The sequence below is a fragment of the Patagioenas fasciata genome, chromosome 2, assembly GCF_037038585.1.
Source record: "Patagioenas fasciata isolate bPatFas1 chromosome 2, bPatFas1.hap1, whole genome shotgun sequence".
Classification (NCBI taxonomy): Eukaryota; Metazoa; Chordata; class Aves; order Columbiformes; family Columbidae; genus Patagioenas; species Patagioenas fasciata.
The window spans coordinates 163,378,046-163,401,089 of NC_092521.1; the positions used below are offsets into that span (position 1 = coordinate 163,378,046).

At 39.1% G+C, this 23,044-nt stretch overlaps 1 protein-coding gene across 7 annotated transcripts in view; it reads right to left on the bottom strand.

The window, feature by feature from the left end:
• SCN5A (sodium voltage-gated channel alpha subunit 5) overlaps positions 1 to 23,044 on the bottom strand; it is a 216,986-nt gene that overhangs the window by 143,557 nt on the left and 50,385 nt on the right. For 5 of the 7 annotated variants that reach the window (XM_071805346.1, XM_071805345.1, XM_071805344.1 and 2 more), the window contains exons 2-4: positions 21,110 to 21,238; positions 16,199 to 16,290; positions 7,979 to 8,209 (exon numbers count right to left, since the gene is read on the bottom strand). In XM_071805346.1, coding sequence (XP_071661447.1) covers positions 7,979 to 8,209; positions 16,199 to 16,290; positions 21,110 to 21,238 — 452 coding nt within the window. Of the gene's footprint in view, positions 1 to 7,978; positions 8,210 to 16,198; positions 16,291 to 16,426; positions 16,519 to 21,109; positions 21,239 to 23,044 lie in introns of all 7 variants that reach the window. The other 2 variants (XM_071805348.1, XM_071805342.1) reach the window with 1 other exon arrangement.

Consider the following 23,044-nt stretch of genomic DNA (forward strand, 5'->3'; position numbering starts at 1 on the left):
CGTTAAAAAAGAGGTGACTATTAGAGTTCCGGTCACAGAACATGATGAAAATGTTTTTTGCCCTAAGAAAATTGAGGGGGAAGTGGAAAGGAAAAAAAAAAAAATCAAAACTAAAGATAAAGGAAATATTTTTCAGTACACTTGCCATTTCAACTGCAGACGTTACTGCTGCAGGCTGCCCCTGTGGCCAAAACATTCAAAGAGAGATTAGTTGCTTATGTAGATAAGGATATCCAGAGTTATAACAGTTCATGTTAATAGAAATTTAGAAAAATATCTATAATCCAGGGTGTATGAATTTCTTCTGGAACACGTGGGGCTGCTCTGTGCCAAAGACAGATGTTGTAGGTATAACCAAGGCCAGACTGAGCCTGGCAATTCCCACATTTTATCTCCACTTCACTTGAGTGAATTCAGTGTTGATGAAAAGCAGCAGGAGTAAAGATTTCCTTACATATTCCTTAAAACCAGCGCAATAAGGGAAAGCAGCAACGCAAGCCCTCCTCTGCCGGTGGGTTCATGGTGTGCCTGGGCTGATGGTTGAGAGTTAAAAGCCGAAGCTCCCTCTTCCCTTTGCAAGGCACATTATTGCTGAACCTGGACCAACCAGAAGTCTCTGGAGAGGCCCCAAAGGGCATAGGCGAGGTCATTTCAAATGCACATCACTGTGCAAGTCAAGTACTACATTGGTTTGGTAGTTGATGAACAATTCAAAGGTGGAGGAAAACTCTGACAATGTTCAGTCTGAATCTTCCGTGGCAGATCTTTCCTCTAGCATCTCTCTCCTTTCTGTGAGCAGCAATGCAGTGATGAAAGCAAAAGAAATGTACCTGAGGGACAAATCTTCCTGTTTTACAAACTGTTCCAAGATAAGACACCACAAGGCAAAAAAAATGCCACTGAATGGCTGGAGAAAAAAAAAAAGGGGGCAAGTATTGGATACAACAGTACCAATTCCTATGCTTTTCTGATCCTTGTACTTTTTTTGCTGGGCCTTTCTTTTTCTATTTAGCTTAAAACATTGAAGCGCACAGATGCAATACTCATGTTAGTAACACATCAGAGCATTAATGTTTGAGCATTTATGAAGCTATTTGTCAAAAGATCCACAGCACCTGAACAAAGCCACAATATTTACAGTTAATGGTGGAGTAACGTGAATAGATTCCACGCTGACAAGCACAGTCTGAAAGCCCAGAGAGGTTCTTTGTCTTAATCATTGGTTCACATACAATCATACATAATAAAACACCTATTCCAGTCTCAACCTGATTTATCGCTTCCCTCTTTCCTCCCACCTCCATAATTACTCATCAAACACTCACTGTCTTCTATTACCACCTCAGAAAACACCTCAAACACTTCAGCTCTCCCCAAACTCACTACATTTATTATCTGATTCGAACATCATTAGTTTCTACACAGTTCTCATACAGTTTCAGAATATCTGTTCATACAGTTCCATTTCAGCAGTTCTAAAAGTAAAAATGAAGCAGTTCATCAGGCAGAGCTAACAATCAGGCACAAAACTTGGAGAAGATGTATATATGTACACACGCATATATTTCTAAATATTCAGAGACATATGCCTCAGCATTCATGCCTGTTTGCATCACCAATGCGTTACACCTAGGGCATCAAAGAGAAGGTGGTGAAAAGTCTCTAGAAATATTTCATACTGTCTAATGGTCTGGAACCACTCCTGATTTATCAGCTCCAAGCAGCCAGACCGGTTCTGATTGCATTCACACCCTGTGCAAAAACAGTCTGTGAGCCCTTCTCAAGTACCAAGACCATTATTTGAATGGATATCACATCAACCACAGAATCACAGAATGACTAGGGTTGGAAGGGACCTCTGGAGATCATCCAGTCCAACCCACCTGCTAAAGCAGGGTCACCAGAGCAGATCACACAGGAAGGTGTCCAGGTGGGTTTGAATGTCTCCAGAGAAGGAGACTCCACAACCTCCCTGGGCAGCCTGGGCCAGGCTCTGGCACCTCAAACTCAAGAAGTTTCTCCTCATATTCAGATGGAACCTCCTGTGCTTCAGTCTGGGCCCGTTGCCCCTCCTCCTGTCACTGGGCACCACTGAATAGAGTCTGGTCCATCCTCTTGACACCCACCCTTGAGATATTTACAAACATTGATGAGATCCCCTCTCAGCTTAATTCCTCCAGGCTGAACAGCCCCAGCTCTCTCAGTCTTTCCTCATAAACAAGATGCTTCAGACCCCTCATCATCTTCATAGCCTCTGCTGGACTCTCTCCAGTAATTCCTTGTCCTTCTTAAACTGGGAAGCCCAGAACTGGCCACAGAACTCCAGATATGGCCTCACCCGCGCAGTGTACAGCAGGAGGAACAACCTCCCTCAACCTGCTGGTCACACTCTTCCTAAGTTGATTCCTCTCAGTAAAAGGTTAATAAAGCTTAAACATTTTTATTTTTTTTTTTAATTCAATATCTTAGAGTTAATTAAAAAATTTACAGGGTTTTATTTTACCTTAAAGATACTGATTGTGAGAGAAAACATTGACGAGAACCCTTCAGAGTGTCTCTAAGTAAGGTATTTAGTTTAAAAAATAAAAGAAAATACTGGAGTTTCAGACTATCATTTCAAAAGTGATTTTATAATAATTTTACTATATTGTTAAGGTTTTTTCTGAAGTGGTTTTCTTATGCATTGTTCAGCACTTCCATTGAGCTCTGCTCTACAAAAGAACACACTATTTAAACTGGGACTTCTACTTACTACTTACTGACTAGTCAATAATCCATTTTAGTAATGGAATACATAAATGACATTAAAGATTCTACAATCATCAGCCATGTGAATCAACTACACTGAGTCCCTTGGTATGTCTAAGCCAGTGACATATCTGACATCATTTACCTTTCAATCCACTCTGACTCACACATTCATAAAGCTTCACTTCATCAAATACATCTTTAATTTAAACACCACAACCTAAGACATGCTTTCAAGCATGCTATTTGGAGCTGCTTTCCTAGAAATCTTTATAAATATTGGAATTAAGATAACTGACAGCTCAATAACTTTGATATTGATATATTGATCACATAATTTTCATAATGCTGTGGATGTAAACTATCACTATTTTCTACTTTTTTTCCAATTCATTTTTATATATGAGCACTGCTGCATCTACAACTTCAGATTCCCAGGTTTGTTATTACTCATGTCTAAAAATAATCCTCCTTGGGCTTATTGATTGCAGTCCCTTACCCAATCTAGAATTCACAGTGGAGAAATCATTATTTACCATAGTCAGTGTTTTCCCAGGTGAATGAGCTGTGTCTCCATTTTAACTTTACCACTGGCACTTGACATAAAGAGTTTTTTAGCCCGATTCTATCTAATGCTCAACTGTCCCCCATCTCATACTCCATTCATACAGGATAAGAACAGTCCTATGGAAGAGGCTGGGAGACCAGATGAGTGACTTCTGTCTTTATCTTCCTTCTCCCCCTCCCTAGGTTTGCACTGGTAAGCATTACTCATGGAAGGCAAAACCAAACTAGAATAACTCTTCTGATAAGACTTCTTCTTAGAGGCTGGTGTGTAAATTGTAAAGACCTAGAGTCATTTAAATTGGTAGAAAGAACAGAAAAACCCTCCTGTTCATCACAAGGCACATGTGCTCACCAAAAAGCAAATTTTCAACCTGTATCTCTGCTGTGAGTTGAGGAGAGACTATGCAGATGTCTTACTTTACCAATACTGTTGTGCCCAGTAGAACTAAGTCAAGAAACCACCTGCAGTAGCTCAGATGAAGATTCTTTCATAGAAATAGCTTTTAATGAGAATGCCAAGAAACTGCCCTTATTGACAGTCTGATCAGGAACATTCAGTGTCATTTTTGTATGCTAGAACTCAGTGATTAGTGAAAATAAATGGAAGAGATCTCTCAGTGTGATTTTTCCCCTGAGCCCCCATGCTGGGAAAAACAAGTGAAAGTGTTGGGTGGATAGGTAGGAGATCTTTATACCTGATGGGATTTAGTTTATATGATCGTCAGGAGGAGAAAACCCAACAACTCACAAAAACAGGAGCAACCTTGCAATGCAGGATTGACAAGTTCATGCAAGAAAGATTAAGTAACAGAAAAGGGCCTAAAAGGGGAGGTGGTGAGGGCTGACCGCTAATAGATCTATTATGCACAGAAATGGACCAAATATTTAACAGATTTAGGAAAAAAATACTTTTCTTCTGCCACTAGAATTCCTTTCACCACCAGTACTGGTGCTGTTACGCTGCCTTTAGTGGTGGTGGAGGCAGGAACATGGGTACAGAGGCGCTGGGAAGCACCTGCACCACCAGCCAAGATGGTTGTGGTGACCACAGAGGTAGAAGAGGTGTGCCTAAGGGCAGGAGCTCCTGAACCCTGGGGGCATGGTGGGTATTTCCTCAAGGATCAACCAAAACTCAAGCGTTACCACATATCTGTGGTTAAGCCAACGATGATGCAAATGAAATTTACAAATTGACTTGTTTCCCCTCATCCATAAAATCAATACAAGAGGATTAAGGAGTCAGATGAGAAAAATTTCCTGCCTGGAGGTAAAAGAAGATAAAATTAAAAGAAAAAAAAGCAGAGATGAAGCTATCCCAGGTCTTCTACAAAACCAAAATGTCTCCTGTACCGAGTGGCTGTGGTACACAGCTGTCTCAAGCTAAAAGGGGCTCTGAAAGACTGAAAACTGAGTTCACATCATGACTATATCTGTCAGTTATTTCCTCTGCAGCACCAGGCGATCCTTCACTGTATTACCCTTTTAAGGGGTTCTACTCTTTTTTTTGTTTTCCCATTCATGCAAAAGAGGCTCAAGGGCACAAGAGGAGGCTGATGCCATTTCAGAGGCTCCCTGCTGTCCTTTAAAACATTAAAAACTCTCTCAGATAATCCAGAGCAAAATTTTGTTCTCCAAGAGAGCAGAACTGGCATATTACCCCTTCTTCGTGTCCTGATGAATAGAATTAACAATTAATTTTTCCAATTCTGTTTTTGAGTGTTTTTCACTCCCTTATTTCTTCACATCCTTTAAAACAAACAAAAAAGTATTATGAATCTCTGACAATATTTCTGTTTTCTTTTTAGATTAGTATCCCTGCTCCAAACTGACTCAGCCACATTGGTTTTGAAGTCTCCAAAGAGCTTCTGTAATTGTCTGTGCTCCCTTTGAGTGAACTCTACTTTCTCAACATGTTGGCCAATTTTCTCCTCTAGTTCTTCTTCAAAATAAACACTGACACTACTCTGTTTCTTAATACATTCCTCTTTTTATCTAATTTGGTCTGCCTACACTTTAATCTAACTGTATGTATTGCTTAATTCCCTGCAGCACTTGAAATTCAGACTGTTATTAAATTGTGGTCAGTACTACTTTGTTAAACAGTCACTTCATTTCACCATAATACTTACGCAAAATGAAATATAAAGCACTATCCCATCTAGTTACAAAATGAGCCAGTCCTTCCATTTCTGAATTACTTTAGTGCAATAGTCAACATTAAATGAAAATGCTACTTAATATTGTTCTCTCCAACCTAATAGTTAAGCCACCTCCTCCGGCATTTCAAGAACACTTCATAATTCTTATTCAGAAGTCAGTATATTTTTCCTGTAAATCTACTTTCCTTCTAGTTGTTCAGTGGCTGGCTGAACTGACTCAGTGCTTCAACTCTATTTTTGTTCATCCTCCATAACTAACATCTGTTTGCTATAATGAACCGTGTCTTTATTTTCAGATATTGTGAAAACATAAACATTCACTGATGTTATTCTTACTTACTATTAATGTCACATACTCATACTTTAATTCACTTTAATCCATTACCTCACCAAGTTGATTATCTTTGTAACAGGTAGATCTCCTTTAGTGATAACAACTATATTTTCACAACCATATTAACCATTTCTGGATTTACTAAATGGATTTATGGGAGCGTCTCTCCTTCTCCCCATATCAGGACCACACAAATAAATTTGGTCATGGCATGCTGGAGCAGCTGTACAATTCCTCCCATTTAAAACAATGCTGCAGCTGGCCCTGACATTAACTAGATATTTTTTTTGAGAGAGAGAGACCATCCAGTGGTACATTTACCCTATTCCATTCCTAGAGAGCCAGACTATCTTCACAGCTTCACTTCATCCCTTCACCTTTATTGCAGGGCTTTATACTTCCAGCATCACTATTTTATCTCTCAATGCCTCTATGAAAGAAGGAGAGCATCACCTCACAGAGTTGTCAGTTATCTGTGGGTGGAGGAGCCGTGAAGAGCTTTAATCCACCACAGGTGCAGAGACATCTTTGGTAGCTCCTCAAGCACTCAGCTCCAAGCTGGAAGCACGGAGAGAATGGGTGGGAAAACAAGCCAGCAGGCCATCACCAGACAGCATAGGTTCAATGCGTTTTTTATTGCTCTGGCACAGAGATATTTCCACATTTCAGCTGACAACAGGGCAATACTGAGGTGACACATAAATGGATGGTCAGGGCTAGTCCCAAAGATGACCCCCATTCAGCCAGAGCTTCATGAGCCACCATTCCTTAATGCTGCATCAACCACATCATACACTAAAGACACCAACGCTGAGGTTTTTATACTCCTTGAATATGACCTTCCTAACACGACTTCCTTCCAGGAACAGAGGACACAGGAATTCACCAGTGAGGAATGGTGGGACTGCCCTTGGCCCAGTCTCTGGACCATGTAGCCTGGCTAAAGACATGTACCATGCTGAGAAGCCAGCAGATGTTGGGGCAACCTTATGCCAGGCATCCAACTGAGCCCTGGGTCAAGCCAGGCAACTGCAAGGAGTCACGTTTATGGTTTTTATAGTGCAGATGGCTGGAGATATATGAATTATGGACTGTAGGATCCACATAGTCAGAGCAGAAGTACCCCATGACACTAGTGACCAACCAAACCAGTACTTTCCAAGCAAATTTCCAGTTAATGAGCTATGTGGTTCGTTCTCCTCCTCAAAACAAATAAAATACCAGAAGTCACTGGTCACAAGTTCCTACCAATGCATGTCACTCTGGCTGCTTCATTCTCTCAAGAGCATCATTGAATAATTTCAGATGTGACCCACGTCCATTGCAATTGGTGTGGGTCCTCTGGTGACACAAGGGGTTTTGGAGGAGCAACAGCTGGGCCACTTGTTTACATTCTGAATTTTATTTACATGAAATGCTTTTTTTTTTTTTAAATGTTAATAAATTAGTTCAGTGAACCTATTTCATTGTAATTCAAAGTACAGAAGACTGTAGAGTATTAAAAATTGCTTTGGCCTAGAAACAAGCCTTTTGATAATAAACATCAGAGCACCAGATACTGCAGAATGGCCCAACCCAGATAACGAGTTAAGGCCCTAATAGCATAAGATTTCCTTAAAAAAATGCCCTTGGGATTTTTCAGATTAATAAATACTGAATTGCTCTGCTTCGCTTTTCGATTTTTTAAGACTCTTAATTCAAATGTTTAAGTTTTTCTAGAAAATGTAAAAGCTATAAATTATCTTAAAGAAACAGCATGCAAACAAGACCCACACTCTGAGATGAAATTTTCACGTGACTGCCTGACTCCAGGAAAGAGATTTTTAAGAAAAATGTCATGAGACACCCTAGAACTGTGAAAATCATCAATGATGTGCCAAGGACCTTAGTCTATATCATTAGAAAGCACTAGAAATACTTTTAGCATGAACTGTGGAGGCACCACAAAGATCAGAAAATGCTAACTAGGTCTTTTGAAACCACATTAACATAATGAAGAGCAAGTAGTCACGTAATGCTGCATTTGGTGATTCACATACCGACTTCGCTAAAAAAACAACAACAACAAACAAAACAACCCAAAGAAACACCAACCAAACCAAACTAATAAAGAAAAAACACCCTGTCAACCCAAACAAGCAAAAAGCAGACAACAAGGTAAAGAGTTTACCTGGATCACTAAGAAATTCCTCTGAGGTGTTCCACATCCTACCGTCCAAGTACAACGTGCCATTGGTGAAGTTAAACTTGGTGTAGTCCCTGACACACTTGTGTCGCAAGTTGCCCATGAAGAGCTGGAGGCCTATGAGGGCAAAGACACTCAAGCAGAAAACGGTCAGGATCATCACATCAGCAAGTTTCTTAACAGACTGGATGAGTGCCCCTACAATGGTCTTCAGTCCTAGGGAGATAAAAGCCAAGAGTTTATAGACTTACAGGCTTAAATGTGTCTGTAGACAGCTGCTTTTCAAGATTAAATATCTCCATGGAAGTGAAATTTGAAAGGGTTTCTACTATGCGTTTGTAACTGGACAGCAGAAATGAGAGACAAGTCATCACTATGAACATTTAGTTTTGCCTACTTTTATCTGGACAAAAGTCTTGGTAATACTCTTACACAAACACTGACTTAAAAATGGAAGGAAAGAACTGGATGGAGGAACAGTGAGATACGAAAATATTCCTGGATAAAGAAAATATGGAGTGTCTTTTATATTTTCATGAGCTGAAGTAAAGGTTGTAAAGCCTAAATCCTACTGAATTTTCAGAATGTGAATTAGTTTTAAATCACTCAGGTGACTCTGATAACTTTATCCCTCACATAAACAGATGAAGAGGTACAGAAATGTTATTTATTCCCTGGTTATTTTACATATTTTAGTGCCAAATCCAGCTCGCTGTCCTCATATGAACAATTCCTCTGCCTTCATTTGCTTAAGACAACATAAATTTGGGATTAGAAATAAGCTAAATAATACGGGCAATCAAATAAATCCAGCAGAAACTATTCGAGGAAAACAACCCGAGTCTTCAACAATACCTGGGCAAAGTTAATAATTTTGTAACATACTGCCAATGCAGATAAATCGTTTTATTACAAACACCAAAGCCTCGGGTCACACAAATCAGCTTCTCCTGTGTTATTTCACCCTGTAACACCAGCTTCAGTTTATTATTCTACAAATATACAGATATAAATAAGTATACTGTTTTCACAAAAGATATTGCTTGCTTTTGAAGTGTTCCTGCAGATCAGCACAATTTGAACCGATTGAACATTACATGAACACGATAAAACCACTCTTCTCAAAAAAAGACCCTTCTAAACCTGTGTGCTGTAGTAGGACGTTAATATCAGCTGCACGAGGGTAGTAATCTTGCTGGGTCTCTTACTATTTATATTTCATTAATACTCAATAAGTAGTAATCAGTGCTTCTGATAATCAGTGCCACCACTATGGCAGCAGTAAGAGAAATTCAGTTAAACGGAGAAAAGAAAATGCAAAGAGGAAACAGGAGGAATCCTCCTGGGCAATTCTCACAAGCATGTTGATTTGCTCACTGAATATGATCACACACATTAATTCTCAGTTCCCTGGAATTCTACCTCAAGAGTTTGGCAGTCACAAAAGCTGAGCTAGTGCTGTATAATTTAAAATAATATCAAAATGTACTGGAGGACTCATAGGAAGTCAAAATGAGATATTGTTCTTGTTTAAAGTTCTGCAGTTCAAGTAAGGGGAAATCATAGTTCCTCAATAGAGGATGAGCTGCCAGAGTGGCCAACAGGTCCAGCAGCCTAAAATATTCTACTCCTGCATAGGGTATTGCCATTAGGTTAAATTGTGACTGATATTAATGGATATTAAATGGCCATTTAACCAGAAGGGACTGACCCATTAGGTGTGGGTAGCCCCTTTCTCCCCTGAATTCTTCGTTTGCGTCTTTTAAGCTAGTTTGTGTCATGGTAAAGAGGGAGAGGTTAGACAGCTCCCTGCTCTAATAAAAAATAAAGCAAAAAAATATTGCAGCACAAACATTAAGCAAAACCTGGATTTTCATGCTACCTGCACCCCTCACTAGAATGAGATTTTACAAATCTGTTCAGGTACCTAGGAAAAGGCCAGCTTTGGACTTTTGAGTTCATTTATAGATTTGGTTACCTATTTTCATGCCTAAATAAAAAGTATAACTCTGCTGATAATCTAGTATTGTGTGAAATTAGTTCTAAAGGATTTCCTGCACTTTCACCCTTATCCAGTGTTAAGAATGTAAGACCTTTAAGAGAGTCAAGTCTCAAACAAGTAGTGAGGTGGGAAAAACAAATACAATCTGTAAATGAAATAGAATATTTTCTTAATTCTATTTAATATTCTGAAATAGTTTTGATTATTCAAAATCAATAGATTTGATTCTCATCACTGGCTGTCCTTTGAAAGCATAGACGTTTCTTCACTGAAGCTGGTGAAACTTCGGAAGCCCAAATGCAAACTGAGTCTTAAAAAAGGGATAAAAGCCAAACCACAACTTCTTTTAATTCAGGAGCCTCGGTGGAATCCCTCTAGCACATTTATTTGTTTGTAATACAAATTCAAGCTTGGACGCTGCATTTGTATCATCAAGTACAGTAATTAATCTTTCTTACATGGACAAGGACAACGGGAATCCTAATGTGAACAGAGATAATATTAGAAAAACAAGACCTACAAAATCCTCATCACCAATAAATTTTATCTGTTTCAAAAATCAAGCCCCAGTATTGTTAATTTCAAGGTCATTTAATGAAACATTTTTTTCTCAGTTTACTTACTGGGGTTTTAAATAGAATAGATATTCTATACTATTAGTTTTAAAAGTTCATTCCTTGCAGGTATCAAATAATTTCTTTGTGAAAGGGCTTTCTGCTTTACTTTTTTTTTCTGTAGTTGTTTTTTTGTTGTTGTTTAGTTTCAATAGCATACAGGCTTCTGAACATTTTAAGAAGAGAATGTTTTAGTAATACAATTGGTGTAATTAAAAGCTTTTAAAAACAACTTGTGCTCTGCCTCCTGAACCTTTCTTAAAACTTTCCAGGAAAACCAATCAATCAAACTGTTTTTTGTTTTTTTTCCTCACCATTTAAATACAAAATTTGCCCAGAAAATTAACTACCATCCATCAAGTTTCTTGGCACAACTCACTGCTAAGCAAAGTGTTTAAATCACCATACATTTAAACTTTCTGTGCCTCATAAATGGAAGGGCTGAGGGAAAATAAGGACATTCAGAACCTCTCGCAGGTGCTCTGCATTTCTCTGAATCAATCCTATGTTTGTAAAAACAATGCTAAATGTATTCAAATTCAGAGCACTGTTAAATCTTCTAGATAAATAATCCTCCTTTGAAATAATGCCAATGAGAGCACTGCAATATAGCTTAATAGAAGAGACTATTTACGGGACATTAAAGGCATTTACTTAATTCTTGCAAGTCAAACATTGAAACAGGCAGCATGCAGAAAAAACTGAGGATCTGATCCAAAGTTGAGTAACATCTACACCTGTTAATGACAACGGGTCTATAGATTACTCCCTATGGAATAATCAATACAGCTTTTTCCTGAATCACTGAATTCTTTCCACACTTCTGGGCCAAATCCTGCTTGCGTGACATGAACACCACCACAGCATCCAAAGTCAGTGGAATGGGGACTGTAGAGGCAGCCTGACATCTGCAGAAAGCAAGAAGGATTTGGCCCAAACAATCCTGTTAATACACGTAGAAAATAATACATTCAGAGGTTAATCAAATAATCAGTTTCCAAATGCAAACGAGAAACCATAAAAAAAAATGCAAGCAACACCAAACAATGAGCAATGGCAAGGTCTCACAACACCATCCATTCCTCCCACGAGATGTGAGAAAGTATTAGTGTAATTCAGTATGACATCTATACCAGATGTTGGCAATCACCTGTAGAACATCAGACACTTTCATGCACAGGCTGGAAATGAGCAGGAAGAAGGAAAAATAGAGAGTTGTGACTTGCAGCATGATTGTCCCCATCTAGCCTACCCCTTCTTATGAGGATACATGTGTCTTGCAAATGTCTGCACTAGTCACATGCATGTAGGGAGAGAAGATTTCACTTTTGACTAATGTATTTTGTCATTAGCTAATGACACGTGGGGCAGCAAAAAGTTTAATAGCGTGCTTGCAAACTTGAATGGTTGTCAGCATTCCTGCAGACCATCATTGCATGGAAATGTGATTGTCAGGCCAGTTTCCAAGGAAAACATAAATATGTCATGTATTTCTCACCTCTGGGATAGTTACATCTTGAGTTAAGTGATTTACCCACCAGAAGAATGACATTTATCTCTCTGCAGGAGAACTTCCGTGAGATTGAAGCAATGAACAGGGTTCAGTCTCCTCCACACAGTTTTAATTCTTGTGCTCCAAGCTCTGTTCTGGCTATCAGTAAAGTACTGGATAACATTCACAGCACTATTTATAGCCTATAGACTCACACTAACTTAAACGGGAGCTGGATCAGGCCCCAAAGTGCCTTGGACCAATTTTCTATGAGGTCACCTTTCGCAGGTATCCTGTCATTTGATGTGAGATGTTCGTGATGTACATGCCTGTTCCACAAAGGGCAGCAGAGCTTCTCTGGATACACGTACTTTACAAAATCCTGGTCATAATGATGGCCCGCATTTTGTAGGTTTTTGGTGGGGAGGTATAGGAGGGTTACCTCAGGGTTTTACATTACCTCAATTAGTAGTTACCAAAAAATGCTGGTGTTTTCCATGCAGGTAAAACATGTTTTGAGACCCTTTATTGTTCTGGGAAGGGTTCCTATCAAGCACACTGGGACTTGGATACGTTGGTAATGGGAGACAAGTGAGTGACTTCAGTGGGTTATTCAGCTGCTGACCATGTTCCTATCTAGATTGAAAATGAACAAATCCAGTTGCCGTAGCAATGTGCAAGACGCTAAGTAATAAATAAAATCACTGAGAGTTAAAGGTTTTATGCTCCTATAGAGAAAATGTTAACTGTTTCTAAGAATCTCAACAGAATGGATATGTGAAAAAAATGAATAACTTTTTTCTTTTAATGAGGCTGGATAAACATATATCCAGCTCTTGTACACAGCTCATGTTCTCCCAGTATCATCAGCAACTGGAAAATAGAAAGAAACAGGTGTGTTTAGCGCAGAAAAGGGAAAATTGAGGGAACCTGTGAAGGTCCTCTGGCATGTTAAGGGCTGCCACAGAGGGTAAGGCCTGATGTCCTGTCTGTCAGGTAAAAAATAATGAGCTGATAATGCACTAGGAGAGACTGAGGCTAGGTAGGGGTCTGGATTCAGAGATAGGACCTGCAGGTGATCCATGGCCCTGGGGAGCAGGAGATGCTGGCGTGATGGCCACCAAACCGAGCCCCAGATCTCCAGTGAGCGGGAAGCACACAGCTTGCTGGTAAACACTAATATTTGGGGCGCCAAATACGCATCTGAACCTGTCCTCCCAGGGCAAATCTTCTAATGGCAAAAGTAACGAGGTGCTGGAACAGACTGTTCAGGAAGACCATGAGGCTTCCACCTTTGAAGGATTGTTAGAATAAGTCAGGTAATAAATATCAGACCAGGACTGAGCTGTCCTAAATACAGCCTTAGGCCAGGGGAACAGACTCCGAGAATTTGGGAGATCTTTCTAAGTCCCGTAAATGTCCCTGTGCCTGCATGTGCACTTAGAGCAAAGCACTGAAGGCAGGTGAGATTTTTAAAAGCACTAATTGTGAGCTTTACCGACTCCCTGTGGAGTCAATAGTGAAACTCATTGATTTCCAGTGGAGCAGAACGCCTTTGAAAACCAGCCTCTAAGTGCTTTGCTGGACTGAAGCCTTATACTGTGCAGGACTTGGCCCCTTACTTTCGGTAAACAATTTCACTGAGCACGCTGAGTCCAAGTACGTTTGTGCAAACAGAACTACCTGATAGAAAAGTGGGATCAATTTTATTAAGGAAAAGCTTAGGTATTTGCAAAGGAGAATCCACCACTGCATTCTTCACCTTAGGTGTAAAAGGAAGCAGAAATAACAGCCTCCTTTGACTCTCCCTAGTACTTGAACCCAAAATCTCATGGAACACATTAGTGTTCATCATATTTTCACTTTTATTGTGGAAAAATATTTCATCTCAGCGTAAGCCTGTGTTATCATTAAAAACTCAGACTGATCTCCAAATAAACCACAGCATCATGGTCAATATTTCTTTTAAAATACATGTGTCTAACTGAAAAATGAACCAACTCCTCTGAAATTATCTGCTAACATTAAAAACAAAAATAACTCTGTTCTACAGGCAGCTTGCTGTTCCTTAGCAATTTGTAGCTCTCCACATCTGTAATTTAAACAGGGCACAGGTAATCTTGACAATAAAATCTAAGGCCAGATGATATATTAGTATATCTTCATGCAGTTATGTCAGGAAATAATTTAGTTACTTGTACCTAAAGATGCAGTTATCAAAAAAACTAATCAAATAGTCAGTCAGAAATAAAAGAGAGAATGTGAGTTATTATGTATCACTGTAATAAATAATACTCCTAATTTTTTTTTAATCTATTAACCAATGGAACAGTTCTGGTTTCAACATCACTGAGGGTCTTTGGTGTATTAAAAAAAAATCTGAATCTCAGTACTCCTTTTCTACTCAAAAACTAGCCAAAATTTATCAATTGATAATTGAGAGGGCAGCATAAAATTGCTATATATATATATATATAACTCAGCAAAATTGACAAGCTCTGCTTTGAAGAGGCTCAAGCTTGAGACACGATGGAAGGCGAATGGTGTCCCCTGGAGATGTCTGCCCCTCCAAGTTAGTTTTTAAATTGCTAGCAAAGGAAGTGAGGAAACTCCAGTTTTCTTTCTGATTAGCCACGACTATCCCACATGATCTGTTAAACTGTGCTCAACTTTCTGTTTCCCAAGGGAAAAAAAAAAAAAATCCTTTCTCAATGGATATACAATTAGAGAACACTGAGCAAATCCTCTCTGATAAGAGATCATTCTTTTTAAAGACAAAAATTAAGACAGAAACTGAGTTCAAGGAATACCAGACAAAATAAATTATCCTAAATTAATCTTTAAAAGTTATATTTTGACACACTTTTCCAATGAAAAGTAACTTGCTCTTTCAATAATTTCACCGATTTTCATCACTTTAATGTTGGAATGAGGGAGTAAGCCTTAGACCCGCGTTTTACTAACATATAAGTTCCAGAATTCCTGTTTCTAGTTTATACTCCATGTGAATGTTGTCCATAAAAGTTTACACCATGGAATTTATTTAGATCTGTATTACAGTGTGGATGTACATAATATGATAGATGGAAAATCCTTTCTAACCTTAAAGAGCTGTGCGTGAGAATCTGAGCAGTTCTCTCCATGTTTAGAGTATTTTTGACACGTAATTGCCAACATCTGTTCAGGTTTATCACTGATAGGATCTACCATGCATGGATTTTGCTATCTTCTCTACCTTGTCATGCAGGTTGGAGATGTTAAACACTGAGGCTGAATGAGACCTGTCCATAGATAATGCTTGGCAAGAAATTGTCCTCAATGGACTCCTCTTTGCATAAGTTACTTAATAGCAAACGTCATTTAATATTTTAAGAAACAGTAATAGATTAGATAAAAAGCTATGAAAAACTAGCTTATTTCACTACCAGATCTGTAGTAAAACACTGATCTTTCAGTTTGTTTTTTTTTTGGGGGGGGGGGGGAGGGTAGCAGGGAATCATATCCTTGAAAATGTGAGAAGACAGGAGCTGCTGAAATGCTGAACCTACCAAAATCAATGATGAAACATTTTCTAATCTTTTCAGGGTCTGAAATTTAAATAGTGTTTCTGTCACATGCAAATGATAAACACCATGACAAATTAGGCTATGCCTGCAGTCTTGAAACCTCAGCTCATAGCACAGATATAGATTCTTCTATCGATGTGCTTTTAAACACGAATATGCATTTTGAGGTCATTAACCTTCCATTTTTAAAAATCAATATCTGAAGATTTTAAAAGTTTCATTGCCATTTTCTTACAGATCATGAATGAGTACTTTGTGTATGTGATTCATGAGCCATGGTATACCGCCGTTCTTACAGCAGCACTCGTCTTAGTGAAGTCTGCAATTCTGGAGGCACTCTAACTTCTTCTGCCCACAAAAACAGTATTGGAAAAACATATGAAAAATGTATTCTATTGACAGGTCACATTCCCTACATTCCTCCATTTCCTGATCAGCATCTATGGTTAAGTCATTTGTAATTACTGTGTTTACTACTGGAAATGGCATGTAGGCTTCAACTGCAGCCGGAGTGTTTAACCTGATTTTCACCTGAAATGACTGAGATTGTTTTCAGCGCCCGCAGCACTCTGAACGTTCGTAAGGCTGAGACATTGCCCAGGTCCACAAATTCAGTTATGTATCTGTAACAAGGGAAAGTCACACACAGACAATGACAAAACACCAGCAAAAAAAAAACAACAGTCAAAGGGACAAAGAGAGACAGAGAAAGAATCACTTGTAGCTGAGAGCCAAAACATAAGGATCAGAGCTTCTTACCTGGAATTACTGAAATAGTTTTTAAAGCTCTCAATACCCTGAAAGTCCGAAGAGGTGAAACACTGCCTACATTCACAAATTCTCCTACATACCTGTAGAATTAAGTCACAGTTATTTGGAATTATACAATAGAGGATGAGACTAGTCTGAATGAAGAATACATTCATAAACAGCAGGAGTGAATGCAGTCGAATGAGAGGTGCATCCACTTTCCATGCTGTTCTTTAATGCCATTTGTCATGGTTTTTTTTCATAATTCATGTTATTTCAAATGGCTCTTGAACTATTAAACTTATCTAACAGGCATCAATTCTTTAAAACTACTGGGTGAATTTGTTATCATGCTGTTCAGCAATAAATACTTAGAAGATTTTACCATCATGTAGTATAACAAAAATTCTTTATGTTTTAGGACACATTAAGAGTTATTTTGCTACTCTGAAAAAAAAATAAAAGCTTCAAATAACCAAGTAATTTTTACATAATAGCTTCTGCAAACTGCATATAGGACAACATGGGAAAATATCAGTGCAAACATTTCTACTGCGTTATTTATTCTAAGATTCTCTACACTGTGGTAAAGCAAAACTTGGTTTCAAGAATTGCTTACAATTTTATTTTGTTTTGTACATAAAAAAACATGCCTTTTGGCTGCAGGAGTATGGATTTTGAAAGAATATGATTGCGATCCTACTAAAAACTACTTATGATTAAAATACCAACCCCAGTTCTTCACTGCCTATTTTGTTCATCATGGAGAACCATGCAACATCTGAGCAAAACGCTCCCAGAAGGGTCAGTTATGGAATGAGTTTGGCATTATCAGCATTACACAAAATTATTTCCTCCAAGTCAGTATACAGTAGAAGAAAAGTCACCACTGTATCGTCAGAACAAAAAACCTCTTGGACCATTTGACTATTAAATTGCTATTAAATTTCATTTGCATATTCTGCCCCTTTAAGGCATTTGTTTTTATATGTCAAGGGAAAAAAAAAACTCACCTGGTTATTTTACAAAGTCTGTTTAAGTGGATTTTGTGCAAAGGTCTCTGGGGAGGACAAAGCATCCTCTTCATATCTACTAATCCAGATTATAGCCTGAAAGAGCAATATTGCTTCTCTTTTTCATAATCTCATAGAGGAGCCTGGGCAAAGCTTTACCTGTTTGGTAATTCCTCCCCAGGTTTACCCAGCGCTTTTCTCCCAAGCTAGGAATATGGTTTTGCTGCCCAGAGATTTGTAAAAACACATTAATAATATGTGAACAGCATATGAAGTGAAGACTACTACTGCTCGTTCACAATACTTAATTAAGATTTATTTTGGCCATTTCTTGGATGAAAACGCAGCAGACCAGACTAAGTAGCAACTGGAACTCCCATCCTGAATTTTCCTGTTAGCCATCTTACCATTTTTAAGGTTTTGCCAGGGAACATCCCACCCAGAGTTGCAGTTGCCTCTTCCTCACGTGTTTGGGAAAGTACTTGCTTGTCTGGGATGGAGTGACCTAAACAGGGGCAGTTTTGTAATCTCCCCTGAACCCATTTATGGCCCCACAGATGGTCACAAGCCACGGTTGCGTCTCTTAGCACAAGGAGGAAAACCCTGGAGACCTGTGGCACCAGTTAATCTCTATTGTGGTATTTAAAACTACTCTCTGAAACCCAATCTGTGCTGCTTCTGCCTCAAAGAGGAGGTAAGAAGTTATTTAGCAATAAATGTAAAGCAAGTGACAGTCATTCTACTGTAACACCCACTACTGAAAGAATCCAATCTTCCTTCACCTCAAAACCCTTGGTCCATCTAGATCTCATGGCCCCTTATCAGGCTTTCTCATTTTGAACCCTCCTGCCATCTTTGTTTCCAGATCCAGAAATACCACTAGACTCACACTAGCTACTAGCAAAGACAACACCGGAGCTACCTGTATAATCACTCTGACTTTAAATTACTTGCAAACTGGATTTATATGAAAGATAAATCACATCAGAATAGAGTCCATTATCCAGCGCTCTGTGCTATCCACTGCTTGCATACTTAGGAAGGAGGTTTCGTTGTATGTGTTAAGATCATATTACAGTCAGATTTAACTCTCTCACTGCTGCCTGTGAGCTCATGGAAACACTTTCTTATTTCTCTTCTATTCCAGAATTCAAATTATTTTTCTCTTCTAAGAATGTTAGTACAATAAGTTTTAAAGAAAAATAGGAATGGATGCTGGTTCTGAAGAGTGCAGACACTGCTATAATTTTATACTGAGAAGCTTGATTTTTCACATAGACACACTGAATCATTTCAGTTGGAAGAGACCCTCAGGATCATCGAGTCCAACCATAACCTAACTCTAGCACTAAATCGCATCCCTAAGAACCTTGTCTAAACACCTGTTTTAAGGATCTTCTAACCAGGAGATGAAATATCATTTGGAAAGAAAATGGAAATGCAGCTAGGAAAGAAAGCACAGACACCCAGCCCTCTCAGCCTTAAAGAAGTTTTCAGGAATCCTTCGGCTGGAGCACTGAGTGCCCATTCAAGTCTAGAAGAATTAAAAAAGCAGAACAACGTCTAAGCCCACAACCTCTGGGCACCAGACTCTGTTTTTTACCTGCAGGGAATGAGTTCACCTCTGGCCAACTGTCCATTCCCAAGATCTGTGCAAACCTTCATGTCTCTTCAGCTCCCTAAACCCAAAACACTCAGAGATAAGGCAGATCATTTAGAAGATATCCAGACCTTGCCCTGCACTGAACGTTCAGACTTGAATTTCAGTGACAGGAAATAAGATGCTCCCAGAGCACTTCTGCAGAACCAGGGGTGATACCCCAACCTCTGTCTGAGCAGAGAAGATGAAGTGCAACAGATGCATTGTCAAGGTTTCAAGCTGTGGCTCATTGTCCTTTTCTGTGCGCCTTTCTACCTCACTGCCAAAAGCCTCCTTCCCTGTAGAACTGAGGGAACCCATGCACAGAAGCCCTCCATGTTGTCCTGAGTTCAGACACCTGCAAATAAACTCACATCCTAACTCACAAACAGGTGCTTATTGCCACCTGTCCGATGGACAGGAAACCAGGCAGGTGACACTTTTGTTGTTCTGTCCTGCCTCTCAACGTTGCAGGAGAATTGAACTTAGCACTGCTTGGGGAAAAGTTTATCTGAGAAAAATACCTGTTTGCTGACCTCCAAAAGCTCCTCCCCATCTGTGTTGCATTTTTTTTTAAAGGCTTATGATGCCCAGATGTCAGTTCAGCCAAGTCCACAGGAATGCAGTAACAGATACCAGGATCTGGCCTAAGGCTGGCTTTGATCCAAAGCCTACTAAAATAAATGGGAGGCTTCCCAATTAATTCCACATAGGTTTTACACATCTTCATGCTGGTCTTCTGCTAAATGCTGCTAACAATCATAGAATCATGGAATTTCTCAAGTTGGAAGGAACCCAAAAGGATCATCAAGTCCAACTCCCTGCTCCTCACAGAACTACCTAAAACTAAATCATATGACTAAGAGCATCATCCAGACTCTCTTTAGGTAATTGGTCCTGATTCCTGCAGCCTACCAGAGTTTTTCCAACAACTTCAGTGGCCCTCACTGGTGTTTGAACTAAGTTCAATTGAACATTGTTTACCAATTTTGGTTCCGTTCAAATGTCACAGGCCTAGAAGTTCAGCTCAAATGTCAGTGTTTGTATCTCACCTGAGGCTGTGAATGATGAGGTTTAAAGAGGGCAGTGAGAACTAAACTAAAACCAGAACATAACATAGGTATCACTAAGCAGAAAATACAGAGAGATCAAATGAAATCCTTCTACAATTAGGAAATGGGGCTTTTCAGAGCTTCTCTATTAACTTCCACTTCAGGATAACGTGTGCTCTTCATGTGGTTTTCCTCTCTTTGACTATGAAGAAAATCTGGATTTCTAGCTCAGCTGGAGATACCGATGGTGTCAGACATCTGCTTTTGGCCGGAGCTTGGCCTGACCCTGTGTCTGCTGTGAGTGTTGGCTGACTGCTCCCCTACCCTATGTATTTTTAGCTGTCTAGATGCCACAAATCCATCAGCATCTCCATAGCACAAGAACCCCTCATGTCCTGAGTGAACTCTAACAATCTAGGTAAAACTATACAGCTGAAGGGGAATGTCATCTTGGGGCCAGATTTCTATTTCCAAGAGATACTTAACAAGTTTCAGAGGCCTTTAAATTAATGCTCTATTGTAGGAAAATAGTAATTACTTTCAGGGTGAAGAGGATTTATGAAGTGAAGAACAGAAAAACAGCTTTGGTGCTGTTAGAGACAGGTAAAGTATAAATAGGGATTTAAATACATGGGTACTCAGTCACATAACACTTACTCTTCAGGGGTCTGAATGTTCCCAAAACTACATTAGATAGGCAAGTATTATTAAAGATACTTTACAAACAGCTCTCTCTGTGGAGCATAGAGAAAGTAAATAATTTCCCCCTAATAATCTAGTGAATTGAAAGAACAGAACTGAGAATTCCTCTGACTTCTTCCTCTGAAACTACTCAGGAAAAAAACCCCTCCATCCTAATGCACTTCAGCATTTTCTCATTTTCAGTACAGTTTGAGTGGAAAAAAAATAAAATAAGAGAACAGCTAGGTATTTTTTTAAGTTCTATTGTATATTGCGGTCTTGAAAAATATAGAGGAGTGCTACTTACGCCATAACAATAACACTGAAATCCAGCCAGTTCCACGGGTCTCGAAGGAAGGTGAATTCTGTCATGCAAAATCCTCTCGCCAGTATTTTTATCAATGACTCAAAAGTGTAAATGCCAGTGAAAGTGTACCTGGGGAACAAAGCAGCCAAGATAAGCAAGGACATTAACAAGTGGGAAATGGCAAGAACAGCAGAAGCACAGTCAACCCAATCCTACTTGTTTGAGACAGTCCTGCCCTTCTCGTTGGGGTTGTTCACCTGAATCATGATGAGCAGCTTCATGTGTGGACCAAGGAATATGTAAGAAATGGGAAAGTACTAATGACAGAGGGAGGATAATTTTCTCCATAGGGAATACCTTGATGAAGCCCCACTCAGGCATGAATACTACATTTCTAAGCTGTGCTATGGGACTTCTGAAGCTCTGCCTGTAACTGCCAGTTAAAGAGGAATGGATTATGCCACATTCCTCATTGTTTCTCTGATTTGAAGGAGGGAGGTTGTTTCATTCATACCTCTCATCTCTTCCTGCTCAGAACATTCTGAAGGACAGTGAGTTGAAAACAAAAGTCACCACTTGGTTTTATTAGCTAAAAAGGGTATTCTTTCCCTAGTGTTCCACTATCCACAGGAAATCACGCCAGCCCTCGGAATTAAACAACAGAATGCTCTCACTGAAAAAGAGGAAAACAACTCCCATCCGAATACTACACGTAGTAATTTTGACCTTCTTGACAGTAAAAGAGACACGAGGGCGTTTTTTTTCCTTAGGAAGATAAGCTGTTTACTACTGACAGCCTCTTTACTGTGATGATCTTGGATAGAACATACATCTCACCTTTTGTAGTAAACATGATACTTGTCATAAAATTTAGTAAATGCTCTATGGAGGACAGTAATGTATCTGACCTATAACATTCAGATCTGTATTCATTCAGGGCTCTACCTACCATTAGAGACATACCTCAGGGCATACAACACCTATTTTTAAATGTTTCTACCCAAGACAGCTATTCTAGGTCATATCTTAACCAAAATAATAAATGTTTAGTATCCACCACTGGCACTCCCTACCCCTTTTCTCCAATTGAAGATGCAGATGATACCAAAGCCGTTAGAGACAAACACACACCTAAAATCCCACAGAACATAAATCTCGTAAGTCAGGATGTCAGGGTTTTCACTAGAAACACTAGCCTGGGTTTTCTGTTCAGCCCCTAAACACCAGTAGCTATGATGGTGCCATCACACGCAGAAAAAAAATAAGAGTTGGGATTCCTGTTTAGCAAAAACAAAAGGTGTAAGCAAATAAAGTTGATAATATCAAGAACTTATGCACTATACATAAAAAGGAAAGGTTTTCTCTTAGATGTATCCCACTGATCTGCAAGTGGGCACACATACAGGTAGTGGCAAATCTCACGCCCTGCTGCCACCATGTCACACAGCAGAGCTCACTACATACATTATAAAACCTCAGCATGCTCCATCTTAAAGCATTGATCAGCAGGACTAGTTTTGTGCAACAGTGAGCATTAAAAATTTCTCACATCTCTTCTCTGACCATACACCTATGTATTACCCTCTGTCTGATTTTTCCTGGCTCCTGTTTAGTTTTGCTCTGATATTTCAAATATAGGTCACTCATGTGACAGTCTCTTTAAGCATGTGTATTTAGTAATACATGCAGAAAACCCCTGCAAAGAACTAGAAAAAATACTTAATGGTACATAAGCTCATTAAAATGATAAAGCACTTGTATTTATTCAGCATGTCAGATGGTTTAATTGATTGTATAATCATCATCTAATTCTAAATGGATCGGGCAAAGTCCTCCAGGAATTGAACAGCTTCTTTAACAGCAGAAATCAGGATTAAAAAAAAAAAAAATGTGGTAAATTGAATTTATTTCTTTTTCCAAAATAGAAAATGTTTT